This window comes from Cajanus cajan, chromosome 4 (assembly GCF_000230855.2).
Source record: "Cajanus cajan strain Asha chromosome 4, NIPB_CcT2T_4, whole genome shotgun sequence".
Lineage (NCBI taxonomy): Eukaryota > Viridiplantae > Streptophyta > Magnoliopsida > Fabales > Fabaceae > Cajanus > Cajanus cajan.
Window position 1 is genome coordinate 75,286,658 of NC_138520.1, and position 14,479 is coordinate 75,301,136.

General features: G+C 30.2%; 3 protein-coding genes across 3 annotated transcripts; 1 reads left to right on the forward strand and 2 right to left on the reverse strand.

The window, feature by feature from the left end:
- Positions 1-1,224: 1,224 nt before the first annotated feature.
- LOC114916135 (UDP-glycosyltransferase 83A1-like) lies at positions 1,225-3,848 on the reverse strand. Its single transcript, XM_083073078.1, has 2 exons — positions 3,243-3,848; positions 1,225-2,344 (listed from the first exon to the last, which is right to left on the reverse strand). Exons 1-2 carry the CDS (start codon positions 3,721-3,723, stop codon positions 1,491-1,493), a joined length of 1,335 nt encoding a protein of 444 aa, XP_082929204.1. The 5' UTR covers positions 3,724-3,848; the 3' UTR covers positions 1,225-1,490.
- Positions 3,849-6,559: 2,711 nt separating this feature from the next.
- Positions 6,560-8,929, forward strand: LOC109802755 (protein FAR1-RELATED SEQUENCE 11). The gene is made up of 4 exons (XM_083073079.1): positions 6,560-6,859; positions 7,152-8,180; positions 8,273-8,414; positions 8,798-8,929. The coding sequence occupies exons 2-4, from the start codon at positions 7,170-7,172 to the stop codon at positions 8,818-8,820; spliced, it is 1,176 nt and encodes a 391-aa protein (XP_082929205.1). The 5' UTR covers positions 6,560-6,859; positions 7,152-7,169; the 3' UTR covers positions 8,821-8,929.
- Positions 8,930-11,234: 2,305 nt separating this feature from the next.
- LOC109802188 (UDP-glycosyltransferase 83A1) lies at positions 11,235-13,519 on the reverse strand. Its single transcript, XM_020363429.3, has 2 exons — positions 12,878-13,519; positions 11,235-12,265 (listed from the first exon to the last, which is right to left on the reverse strand). The coding sequence occupies exons 1-2, from the start codon at positions 13,452-13,454 to the stop codon at positions 11,415-11,417; spliced, it is 1,428 nt and encodes a 475-aa protein (XP_020219018.2). The 5' UTR covers positions 13,455-13,519; the 3' UTR covers positions 11,235-11,414.
- Between the last annotated feature and the right edge of the window lie 960 nt (positions 13,520-14,479).

Genomic DNA, 14,479 nt, shown 5'->3' on the forward strand with positions numbered 1-14,479 from the left:
TTTGTATGCATGTAGCATAATTTAGTTAACTAAGGATTATTTTTTATAACCAAAATATTAATACAATAGCTTTATAAGGTTTCATAAAAATAAAAGAGTTTATAAAGTTATATCGAAGAGATAAAAAAAAACCACAAGGTTAATACCATCAATTAATAGAGAACTAACAAGTGTGTTAATTAATTAATAGGATATTATTTCAAATGAATTACTTGTCTCGAGTTTAAGTCTTTAAGTATGTAAATGCATTAATATTTAATGAAAGAATTTTGTTTTATTTTTTTTATAATGATTCTATTTAATTCAAACAAAATTATTTTTATAGTAGATTCATGTGATATAAAAAAAATCAATTAATAGAAAAAGCACACAGTACAGCAATGTTCATTTCGGCATTCATTCATTTTTATTTTTTTTGCGTTTTCAGCATTAATTTAATGTTTACGATTTGACTTTTTTGAAGTTTAAAATAACGAATATGACAAATTTTTTTTTTTTTTTTTAATTTAAGAACGTAGTTATAATTATTGAGCAAAAATATTTTCCGGCATGACTTGAAAAAAACCAAGTCAAGCATATACTGTTTTTCAAATCCAGTTTTGTCACTAGACATGATACCAAAACACAACATATAGGATATATATCATGCACATGAGTGAATATTTCTCTCTTGCATAAATTTAGGTGAATCAATAACCTATCTAAAATGACCTACAAAATAGTTTACAAGCACTTTGAGAGATACAAAATTCTTTCATTTTTTTTAAATAACAAAATGAGAAGAATTTGAAATCTTGACAACAATTAAAGTTACAGGAAAAAAATAAGTTGAAACCCTAACCGAGTCATTTTTATTTTATTATTATTATTTTTTTAATTTCTACATTGTGTATTGTGTATTCAGATATATAGTACTATCGGTGAACTGTAACACTTTTTACAACACAATAATGGGATAACGTTTGGTAAGAGAGGAAAACAAACTTAGATCTCTATTTATTTAACCACTGTATGGTCTATTTGTGTGGGAACAATATTTTGTCTAATGATAGCAACATGGATACCAAGGGTGTGTTAGAATCGATAAAGGTTAAGAGTTTAGATTATGATTGATAAAAAGAAAAAAAGAGTTACATTATTTTCTCCTTTTTTCACTTTCTTTTCTTTATTTTTTTTCATAACCAGTATTAAAGTCAAAATGCTCAATTGACCGTGGATATAGACTTTATTTATTGATAAAAGTATGATCGACTTTATTTATCGATAAAAGTATGATCGACTTTATTGGAATAATATAACGACTTCAACCTAACTTTCTTAAGTTGCATGTGTTTGAAAACAGACAAAATATGTTGAACCCATAAGACATAAAATGTTTTCTACTAAGGTATGTTCAGGACACATCGATGGATTGAATTAAAATCATTTGTCGATCATCAACTTACGAAGTATCAAAAGCCTTTTCACCTTAAAAAATAACACCATGACGATTAACCCTTGGCCCAATTGATAAACTTTTCGAGATTCTTTGAAGATTGACCCTCTTCCGCTGAATTATCCACCATCAATTCCATCAACTTCAATGATCTCACTTTTATGTCTTCATTCCCAAGAAGTTGCTCCACCTTCTTCCTAATCTCTCCCTTTGATATTAATCCATTTTCATCTTTGTCTAATCCCATTCCAACTTTCCACACATCACAAATATACGACTTGTTAATAAATTGGTCACTGAAAAATGGCCAACACAAGAAAGGTATGCCACCACACACACCTTCAATAATAGAATTCCAACCACAATGTGTAATAAAGCAAGCTATGGAAGGGTGGTTCAATATCTTCTTTTGGGGAGCCCAAGATATAATTTTACCTTTAGATCCATGGAATTCATTTGGGTATGCATTTTTCACCTTGTTATGATCGTTACTTGGACGTACAACCCAAAGAAAAGGCTTGTTGAGGAGATCAAGCCCAATAGCTAGTTCCTTAAATTGGTTGGGGTCCATTACTGCCAAACTACCAAAGGAAACATATACAACAGATTGAGGTGGAAATTGATCCAACCAGTTTAGACAAGTTGGGTCTTCTCTCCAGAATGAGCTTTTGTTGGTGTCGGTTTGCATTAATGGGCCAATTGGAAGGAGCCTTGGGCTCATGGCGAGTGCTCCTGGCTCAAGATCACATGTGGTGTTGCAAAGCCACCATTCTCCTAACTTCAAGCTTTGTGTGTCTTGTACCATGTGAAGGAAAAAATTCTTACCAAGACTACACCAAGGTAGCTTTGCCGTGTCCATCATGGGTGAATTTGGTAAAAGCTGAATTTCCTGTTTTCTGGTTGGAAGTCCTGAAATGTTCAAAGAAAATTAAGAGTTCCTTATTCCAAAATATTGGACTACTACTTAAAAATGTTGATAAGGTCATGTAAATAATTTCTTGAGTTTAACTAAAGAAAAACGTAATTAAAAAAAATGTCATTAAAGATAATCAATTAAACTCATATTTTTTTGACAAATAAAGTTAATATAGTTAAAAAAATAATATATTGATACGTGTCAATCAAAATATGTTAATATAAGAAAGTGATATGTATAACATGAATGCATCACGTCTTTAGTGAAAACTCATAGAATAAATAATAATCCTGTTTTTTTTTTTCTTGACATTTTTTTTCTAGAGTATTCTAATTAATTAGTTGAAATTTTGAGATGGAAAAGAATGTACCAATCGAACAAAATGATGGTATTTGATTCTCATTTGACTTTTCGAACATAGAAAATATAAGTTTGGGACAAACTCCTGTCATTGAAAATTTATAAAATGCTGCTTTTTTTTTTGTTGTAATTACGTTAGTACGTAGTGCAAAATAGTTAGTAATTTGTCAATTATCAATCTCTCTCAGCCAGCTATCTTTGACTGCACAAGCACAGAGTTGGAATAATGAAATATATAATTCATTTCATTTTTATTCTATTTTTTATTTTTATGTATCGTAGTTTATTTGGCCGAAGACCGATATGTCAGTTAAGTGTTCAAATTTTAGAAAACTAAGTTTGTACTGTAAGTGAGATTGAATTAAAATTTGACGATGCTTGGGAAAAAATAATCTTGAAAACTTCCACTAAGCCATATACATCAAAATTGCGTCAAGAAGGGACAAAAATATATAAAAGTATATTATATGGCATATTTTTGGTGAATTTAAATATCGAAATATCATAGAGTAATAATCAATGAGTTGTTACCAGTTTGAGGGTCTATAATTCCCTCATCAATGAGCTTCGGAATGGACTGAAAAGAGGCGAATGAAGTAGCTGATGCAGGCCACAGAAGAGCCCCTTTAATTCCTAACTCGTGTCCAACTTCCAAGGCCCATCCAATGTTCTTAGAAACAACAATACAAGTGATCTTGTTGTCACATTCCAAAGCATTGATGTCTTGAATGAGCTTGTGAAGCTTAGAGGGCATGGTTCTTCTGAGTGACAAAATCACCTTTGATTGGTCACTCCTGTCATCTTCTGGATCCAAACCATCTGGGAGTGTCACAAACTTCATGTGTTCTCCCAAGTGCTCAATTTCACCCTTCATTCTCTTTTGGTTGAACTCGGTTATCAAAAAGGTTATTTTGCAGCCACGCGTGGCCAAAACCTGAGAGAATTGAAGAAGTGGATTCATGTGTCCGAGAATTGGATAAGGCATGACAAGGAAATGAGGAAAACTACTCATGTCTGCTTGTTGGTGTAGTAGTGTTGTAGTGAGAAACAAAAGTAGAATTAAGGTAGTGAATTTTAGTAGTACTTGTTATATGTTGTTCAGTGGGAGGTTATTTATGTGTTGCTGGAATCAGTTGGTTTCTGAAGATGTTATACGTGGGAGTCAAGAATTCCATCAAAGATAATATAAATAATGTTTTCATCTGTTTGTTTCTACAATTTTTCCAAAGGGTTGGCTGAATCACGTGTTTCTTCGAGTACGTGGGTCTCAAGAAATGGCCGAGTTCAGAAAAAAAGAGAGTTCAACACTGCAATAAACAGCGGGCTATATAAATTTGGCTCGTTTATATTATGTTCTAATTGGGCCGTTTTCAATGTATCAATCCGTTACAAGTACAAATAAAATTACAAGTTGTTCTTACCGAAGATTGGTCGTAGGGACGATCTGTTGGGCAAGATTAGTAAGTCTCTTTTGCTGAGTACGTTTGCTGTTTCAAAGTGGGGGTAGTACCTGTAAAAGAGACTCCGATGCTAAAGTTAGTGTCTGCGGGTGTATGAGTCTCGTATAAGTAATGCACGTATCTTAGTGTGAATTAGGGTTTATCGGGGCCTTGGGCCCGAGATCAGTAGATGATGGACCTTTGTCTTGGCTGATGTAACGTGGTGCGTGTCCGATGTCAATCTACGCTATGATGCCGAGTTCAAGCTCAGCTTCGTGGTACGGATAGTACACAAGTCAAACAATAATACATGATTTCATAACATATTTTGGATTCAAAGCACAACAACCTAACATCACCCATATCCAAAATATCTATGATATTTATCAAGCTCTGGTTCCCTCATAATAAAGAACATCTCATCACTACTTGTTTAGACTTGATGATACCTACACTTTTTTTTTATAATTTAATTTAGGTAATTATTAATATATATTATGTTTCTAAATTTTGTTTTTATCATAAAATACTTAGGTAAGAGTTAATTTCATTTTAAGATTTAATTGTTAAAATATTAGGTATTTTAAATGTTTTTTTTGTTAAGATATAATACAAGAAGAAAATAATTTGAAAGTTACAAGAAGAACTATCGTTCCAAGCCATATAAAAGACTTGCTCTAAGTCACAGAAATTCAATAAGAGAAATTAATAACTCACTTTGAACTAGTGAAGTTTGAGAGCAATCTTGAAAGATTACACCATCTTACTCAAAACGAGCTACTTTGATGCTCTAAGCGAACAAAATTCGCTCAAAGCTGCCACAAGAGTGTTCTAAGCAAGTGAAGTCAAAGAGAACCCTTGAAAGAATACACATGCTCTCTTAGAGCGAGTTACTTGGAAGCTTTGAGTGAGCAAAATTCGCAAAGGGAACTACTATAAGAGTGCTTTGAGCAAGTCAACTCAGAGAGTAACCTTGAAGACACACACATGCTTGCTCAAAATGAGTTACATCGACGCTCTGAGTGGGCGTATCAGACCTAAAAAATCCATCAAAATTGTTATAAAATAGGGTTTTTAGGAGGTCACTGTATCTCATTCTTAATAATCAATACTTTCTCATGAGAATATTCTTGTAATCATGAGTCGATCGAAGATCCCTCTTCCTTTATGCAATCCTTAGTCATGAGTGACTAAGTTCTCTTTTGTTTAAGATTGAGGTAGTTATTTGAACTATGTAATTACTTTATATTTTTTCATCAATAAAGTATTTATTCAATTAATCGTTTCACTCTTGAACTTAATGTGACATGATCAACTTCATCATCATTTTATAATTTTTAATTAAGGTTAGAAAATCCTTTTCAAATTACAACCTAAATAAAACATCGATAACATTTATTATCAAAGAATTGAGATAAACTTTATCAGTCGATTTTTTGTCCTTGACCTTAATGCAAGATTGTTTAACAAAAATTGTCAAGGAATAGGAATTTTCTTAAACAACCAAAACTTTCTCACTTAAAGAATTAGGATTTAAACATAATTGTAGATTGTCGAATTAATTGTATAATTACAACAATGAATGAAAAATTAAGAGATTTTACATAGAAAAAGTTAGTAAATCAATCTTTGACTACTTTTTTTTTATAAATTCAAATTCATCATAATTTATTGTGTTATTTTATTTTTATTAAATTTAAATATTTTTTGTTGAACAATTTTAAATTCTCATAAAATTATTTGTTTAATATATTGAAATTATAGTATACAATTATAAACTCAAATCCTTGTGGATTTAATAATTTAGACTTCTATTCAATTTACTACCTACAACAATTGATATATTTGTCAAATGCATATAACTATATGTTTAAGAAGTTTCTTCTGCAAAGTATAATGGCAAGAAAAAAAAATACAAAGACATTTTGGCTCATTTGGATATTATTTATCTTTAAGATGAAATATGTAAAACACGGAATTGGAAAATCCAAAAAACTCAATTGTAAAAGAACATAAGACTGGAATCAAATATGAATTATAGGTTTGTTTGTTTAAATTTTGTAAACTGTTATTAGATCAATAGACGATCTTGAATTTCTCATAATATAAGTTTTAATATTAACAAATTTAAACATTTTTGTTAAGGAAATGATTTTCACATCACATTGAAAGACGAACTTAAATAGATATTTAGTTTTAGTGCTAAGTAGTCTTTCAAATGAATTACTTCGTTTGTTTAAGACAATATATATATATATATATATATATATATATATATGGGGTTTGCTAATGTACTCCCACACTTTTTTTAATGGGAGTATTTTAGCATTCTACACCTTTTCTTTTTGACAAAAAAACCATTTCTCTTTTTTAAAAACAACTTACACTAACAGGGTAAAGCTGTAATTTTTTCATGCCGCATCGATTCTCGTTAAGTTGAAACTCACGAATAATTAATGAGGCTAGGGTTGCTCCTTATGTGTAAAATCCAGTCAGCAACCTCTGATTCACATAGTTTCCTATTACGAATATACGACGCTTGCCAGCACCCTCACACGTGCAACCTAGTTTGTCTGTGATTGCGGCCCATATCGTCGTAGGATGGTAGAAAGGGCCATATACGGCGCTCAAACGAATCAAAATCCTCGGGTGTGAAGGTTTTATTCCTCCAGCATTATGCGACATCATTCCTACTGCAATCCCAAACTTGTATGTTATTCAATCACCCCTTGTCATTTATTTATTTGTTTGTTACATTCTTCACCTTTTCTCTTTGAAAGTTAATGGCTTTACATCTGTTACTTCTATTTTATGTTTTTGTATTTGAGTAGTATTTCTTTCTTTTTCTGTATTTTAGAATTTTATACACTTTGCTGTTGTCTATTTGTGTTAGATTGCTATGTTTTTTTTTTAACAAATTGCATAAATTATGAACGTTGATTCCACTTATGAATGACTATTTAGTTTCTTTATTTTCTATTTAAATATGAAAAAAAATCAGATTTAAGCTAAGATCACAATGGCATTTGAAGTAAGAGATGGTGTTGGTGATTGGCCTTTAGAGCTTTTTAAAGATTGTGCTTCTACAAGTGAAATTGATGGAAATACAGTTTCTTTTACATTTCAAGAGTCTCAAGAAGAACCACTGCTTGAAGCCAATAATATTTATGATGAAGTTCCTTATGAAGGGCAAATGTTTAATAGCTATGGTGAAGCTTATGAATTTTATTATGCATTTGCACGAAAAAATGGCTTTTCGATTAGACGTGACCATACTTACAAATCTAGTAAGAATCAAACTGAGGAGAATCCATTGGGTATTTATAAAAGGGAATTTGTTTGTCATCATGCTGGTTCTGTTAAACAACACAAAATTATTGAAGAGGAAAGTCAAAGAAAACGGAAAAGTTCAAGATGTAATTGTGGGGCAAAAATGTTGATTAACAAAAAGACAATTGACTTTGAGGAAAAATGGGTGGTTAAATATTTTTATAATTACCACAACCATGATTTATTAGATGATAAAGAGGTTCATTTTCTTCCTGCATATCGAAACATCCCAATTGTTGATAAAAATCGTATACTGTTATTGTCAAAAGTTGGTTGCTCTGTAAGCCTCATAATAAGAGTGTTGGAGTTAGAGAAAAGGATTGATCCAGGAAATCTACCATTTTTAGAGAAGGATATTAGGAATTTTATTCAATCTGAAAGTGGTATTGATAAAGAAAATGATGCTTCAAATCTTCTCAAATTATGCAAAAGTTTGAAAGATAGAGATAATGCCTTCCAATATGATTTCACAATAGATGAAAATAACAAATTGGAGCATATTATTTGGGCATTTGGTGATTCAATTCGAGCATATGAAGCTTTCGGAGATGTGGTTGTTTTTGATACAACATATCGAATAAATCGTTATGATACGCCTCTTGGATTATGGGTTGGGGTTGATAATCATGGAAATTCAATTTTTTTTGGTTGTGTTCTATTGAGAAATGAGAAGTTTTCTTCCTTCACATGGGCTCTAAAGGTAAATTTCAATTATTCGTAGTTGTCAATTTTTACTTAATTTCTATCTTTGAGATTTTAGGCCATTATTTAAATTTTCTTTTCTTTTTTCAGAGTTTTTTAAATTTTGTCAAAGGAAAATGTCCACAAACAATTCTTACTGACCAAGATCTTGCACTCAAGGAAGCTATCTCAATGGAGTTCCCGAACACAAAACATGCATTTTGCATATGGCACATTGTGGCAAAGTTATCAAGTTGGTTTTCTTTTCCATTGGGTTCAAGATACAATGAATTCAAATATGAGTTTTATAGGTTGTACCATTTAGAATGTGCAAATGATTTTGAGCAAGAATGGAACTTGATGGTTTCATAATTTGGTCTAAGTATGGATAGGCATATTGACTTACTCTATTCCCATCGTCAATAGCTTATTTGAGAGACTTATTTTTTGCTGGGATGACAACAACTGGACGTTCAAAATCTATGAATTCATATATAAAAAGATTTTTGGATGTCAAAACAAGTTTGATTGATTTTGTAAATCAAGCAAGAACTTACATGGGTTCCTTGATGTAAGTATATTATTTTGTAATCAATTAGCTTTTTAGTTTCTTATGGTTAATGTACTTTTATGTAGGTTGGTGTTGCTGTCAACGTTAGAAATCAAGCTGGAGAGGAGGCAAGAATGCGTCAAAAGTACTATAATCCTCAAATTATAACAGGTTTTCCTCTTGAGGAACATGCTGCATCTATACTCACACCATATGCCTTTGAATTGCTCCAACATGAGATCCAATTATCTACAAAATATGCAGCAATTGATATTGGCAATGACTCATGCATAGTGCGACATCATACCAAAGTTAATGGAGGTCGTTCTGTCAGTTGGATAGATGAAGAAGAATCAATTCATTGCTCTTGTAAAGAATTTGAATTTTCTGGAATATTGTGTAGACATGCTATTCGTGTGCTATTGATGAAAAATTATTCGTGAGTTTCAACTTAACGAGAATCGATGCGGCATGAAAAAATTACAGCTTTACCCTGTTAGTGTAAGTTGTTTTTAAAAAAGAGAAATGATTTTTTTGTCAAAAAGAAAAGGTGTAGAATGCTAAAATACTCCCATTAAAAAGTGTGGGAGTACATTAGCAAACCCCTATATATATATCATTTATGGTATTTGATAATCAAATCATTTTTATATATGTTATTCCTTTACATATTGAAGGAATAAAAACTTCTTTGGTACTTGAACTTAAAAAACAAATGAAGATATGTTTTTTGATAAAGAAAAGACAAACAAATATCTTGAAGTGTGTAAAGTCTCAGATAAAGTCATTTCTAATTGACACATAATAGTTTATCTCATGTTGTACCTTAAAGATGTAAGTAACCTCCTTGTTCAGATAAAAAGTAACAGTTTGGTAAAATGTATTAAATATTTGCATTTAATGCACCAATGAACTCTTCTCATTAAAAGGATGGAAGACCAAAAAAAATGAAACAAACATATAAGAGAAGTTCAATTAAATATTTATTAAATGTCAAGGTCGCATATTCGATCCCTAGTGGGACCAATTATTGAGGGAGGAAATTGTTTATCGGGTGACATCAATTATTTCGTGGGTGACATCAGTTATTCCGTGACGAAGGTGAGTCAAGTCACAGTTGACATACATGATACCTTTTTGCTCAGTAATAAGCACTGAATGAAACACTATGTGTATCAGATACAACTATTTCTATTATTTTAATTTTTATTTAACCAAGAAGCACCTAAATATTATTATTCAAGGTTATTTCTCATTTATTCTATAATTTAACTATAATAATAATAATAACAATAAGGCTTAAATATATTTTTAGTATCTTAAATTTAAGATAAATTTATTATTTTTAGTCCTTAAATTTAAAACTAGTATTTTTAGTTTTTGGTTTCAAAAAATCTTATTTTAACTATTATATTCAAATTTTATTAGGAAATCTATTAAATATTATTACATAAAATAACCTATTATTTCTCTATTAATGAAAAAATTATATTAAACTTAATTGATATTACATAACTGTCTTAATTTATTACTTTTAAATATATTAGTAGTGATTTTGAGAAACTAAAACAAAAATTTTAAAAATTACAAAAGTTACACATAACAATTTCAAATTTGAGAAATGATAAATAAACTTATCCTAAATTTAAATGAAAAAAAATATTTAAACTGATATATTATATTAAAATATCGTATTGACTTGATCCGTTCATAAATTTTAGATTTTAATCAAATCTAATTCGATTTCAAATAAATATCTCGACCAGATAAAAACAAAGATAAATTTGTTGTAATTAATCTATCCCTTTCTCAATCATACCATTTAGTGTTATACAAATACTTGAGCAATAATGCTCCATCCAATAAATTCATTTGCAGACTCCTAAAATAGAATTGAGTAGATGATGGGGAACTAATTGCTACCTTTTTTTTAATCGTAAGTAGCATATTATTAATTATTAAGACTAAAAAAATAATTAAATTAGTTATTTTTAATCAATTTTATCACAAATTCAAATTTATTTAAAAAATACTTTTATTTAAGTTATTACTATATTTAATATAAAAATCATAATCCAATGAATAAAGAATAAGTGAATGAATAGAAAATAGAGTTAATAAAGAATTATGAAAATAAAAAAAAATTATCCTTAAATAACTTTAAAAATCATTAATTGTCATCTTTAATTTTAAAAAAATCAATTTATTTTTTATATATAGGAGTAGATAGAGGTGGTATTTTATAGTACAGAATATTATACATTTTTCAAACATATATAGCTGAATTTGTGAACAAAATCCAACCCATTATTTTATTAAAACTTCATTCACCAACAGCATGTTTACGCACTCACAACAACGAATACTTGGCTTTCTTTCTTTAAAAAAGATTACATCATTTTTGTAGTTTTTCTTACAATTAAATTCTGACTAATGTCAGCTGAATAAAATTAACCAAAAGAAATTGTTGAAAACAACCATCAAGTAACACATAAAAAGCGATAGGCTATGACCAGGATGGGATTGGGAGCACATAAGTCACATGATTAATTCATTGAAGGAACTTCACAAATATAGATGGGATGTATTCTATAGGATAAGGACAACCTCATCCTGTATAATACTATAAGTTCCTTGCTCTATTTCTTACATAAACATTTGTTAAGCAAACGAATTTCAGACATAAACTGATACAAGTCAAGATTACTTGGCCCAGTTAATAAACTTTTCGAGATTCATTGAAGATCGACCACTTTTAGCTGAGCTATTCACAGTCAATTCCTTCAGTTTCAATGATCTTGCTTTTATCTCTTCATTCCCAAGAAGTTGGTCCACCTTCTTTCTTATCTCTCCCTTCAATATTAGTCCATTTTCATCCTTATCTAACTTCAATCCAACCTTCCACACATCACAAATATACCACCTGTTAACAAATTGGTCACTGAAAAATGGCCAACACAAGAAAGGTACGCCACTACATACACATTCTAAAGTAGAATTCCAACCACAGTGACTAATGAAGCAAGCTATGGCAGGGTGGTTCAATATCTTCCTCTGAGGTACCCAATTGACAATTTTACCTTTACTTCCATGAAATTCATCAGGGTATGTACTATTCGCCTTGTTATTATCATTACTTGGACGTACAACCCAAAGAAAAGGCTTGTCAATGAGATCAAGTCCTAGGGCTAACTCTTTGAATTGGTTGGGTTCAACTATTGCTAAACTACCAAAGGAAACATATACAACAGATTTTGGTGGCTGCTGGTCCAACCATTCTAGGGAAGTTGTGTCTTCTTGCCAGAATGAATTTTTGTTAGTGTCACTTTCCATCAAGGGGCCAATTGGGATGAACCTTGGAGATATTGCAAGTGTTTGAGGCTCAAGATCACAAGTAGAGTTGCAAAGCCACCATTCTCCTAACTCCAAGGTTTTCATCTCTTGAACTATACAAGAGAATAAGGTCTTACTTAGGCCAGCCCATGGCAGGTCTGCAGTATCCATCATAGGCATTTTTGGAGAAAGCTGAATTTTTTGGTTTTTGGTTGGTATTCCTGCAATTGCAAGGGCCAAAGTTAATCAAAATATGCATTGACATCTCAATTTTTTTATATGCATCTTGTTTAAGTGATGGAAGACACGTTATGAATGAATTATTTATTTTGAGATATTGTGTGAATTATTTGAAAAAAAAAACTAATAGTTTTGAAAACAACCATAAAATGGAAGTATTACAAATAATTTATTAACAATGGCCAAATTCTAACCCCAACCAGTAGACATAGTTAATGAAATGTGCCATACCAATAAATTTTCCACACGAACATGACATGACTATTATCCAAAAGTACTCGTATGGTTCACTGCAAACTCAAATCATTATTATGTAGTATCTAGAGTGGGTTACGACAGTAACAAAACTTGTTTGATGATATACTAGATGGTTCAAAATCTGCGAATTTTGAGAGAAATTAATAGCCATGTGCACATACTGCATAATTTGCTTCGATCATGGTGAGTACTTTCAATACTTTCAAATTAAAATGTGAAACAAAAGTTTTATTTCCTAACTTCAGGAAATTAAATGCCTTGGTTAATTTTGTATGTAACTAACGGTATAAAAAAAATTACTGTAACAAGAATCAGTGACTATATATTATTCTTACCATCTGGGTCTATAATTCCATCATGAATGAGGCTTGGGATGCAATAACATGCTGCCAAGGAAGTAGCAGATGCAGTCCACAGAAGAGCTCCTTTAATTCCCAATTTGTTGCCAACTTCCAAGGCCCAACCCATATTCATTGTACCAACTATGCAAGTGATGCAATTGTCAACATCCAAAGCATTGATATCTGCTATGAGTTTTGGAAGCATAGCAGGCATATTGCCTTTGATAGATGAAATAACTTTGTTGAAATCACTTCTATCATCTTCAGGGTCTAAACCATCTGGGAGAGTCACAAACTTGATCCTTGATGATCCTTTAAGGTTGTCTGGTCCAGCACCAGCACTATTTGCTCGTTTGTGGTTGAACTCTGTGTGTACAAAAGTGATTTTGCAACCATGTTTGGCTAGAGCCTCACACAATTGCATAAGGGGATTCACATGTCCTTGAACTGGATATGGTATAACAAGAAAGTGAGGGACACCCATTTGGTTGAAAGTTGATTTGCAGGAAAGGAATTTGAGGAGGCTTAAATATATAATCTGAGAATGTGAGATTGACTTGACTATATGCATTTATGGATTAATTCATTTTGTTATGATGGATAATTCAAATTTCATTTGCAAGTGACAGGATGGCCCGGCAGCGAGGGACAAGTCAAAAGTATTTAAGTATGTGTACGAGAACCCATAATATTTATAATTTACGAAAAAATGAAGTAAATCTTTTTGTAATTCATATCGTAAGTGCATACGCAATCAAGTCAAGATACAATAAATGAGATGTTGACACTTCATTAAAATATTAAAAAATAGTTATAAATTAAAATTATTGCTTATTCTATTTTGTTTTCTCTAGTTCCATCTCTTTCGTGGGCAACTCACGGCCCATCAATGATACAAGTCTGAACCAATCTGATAATTTAACAAATTTGAATTAAACCAAATTAAAAACAAATTCATTCATATTATTGGATTAATTCAAATTAAAAAATTACAAACTCAATGGTTTAGATATCAGACTTTAATTTATAAAAGTTAAACTAAGTTGCTCATCTATTTAAAAATATTATTTTTATTTTTTAGTTAGATTTAGTTATTTAGTTTGGGCAATGGAATTTAATTAAACTTTTAAAGTCTCTTAAACAATTTATTCAAGATCTTATTTAATAAGCTTAATAAATTCTTATATAATGAAAATTTATGTTATAAATCCTTAAAATTTAATAAGTTTTTTTCTATTTGGATTATCATTATTTAAGAATTTATAAAATATTATTTTATTTTAAAAGTTTTAAAAAATTATAAATTAAATTTTGATTGAAAGTAAAATAAAAATATAAAAAGTGGCTAAATAATTTTTAAAAATAAATTTATAAATCATAATAATATTAAAATGATAAAAAAATTATATTAATCATTATTCACCTAATTTTAGTTTATAAAAAATAAAATTAATGATAAAATATGAGAAATCAATTATATATATTATTTTAGAGAGAAAAAAAAGTTACAAGAATTTTTTAATGATAAACGTGAATTTTGGGGGAAGAGATAGAAAAAAAAATAGCAGAAAATAAAAAAAAATAAAGAGAAACAAA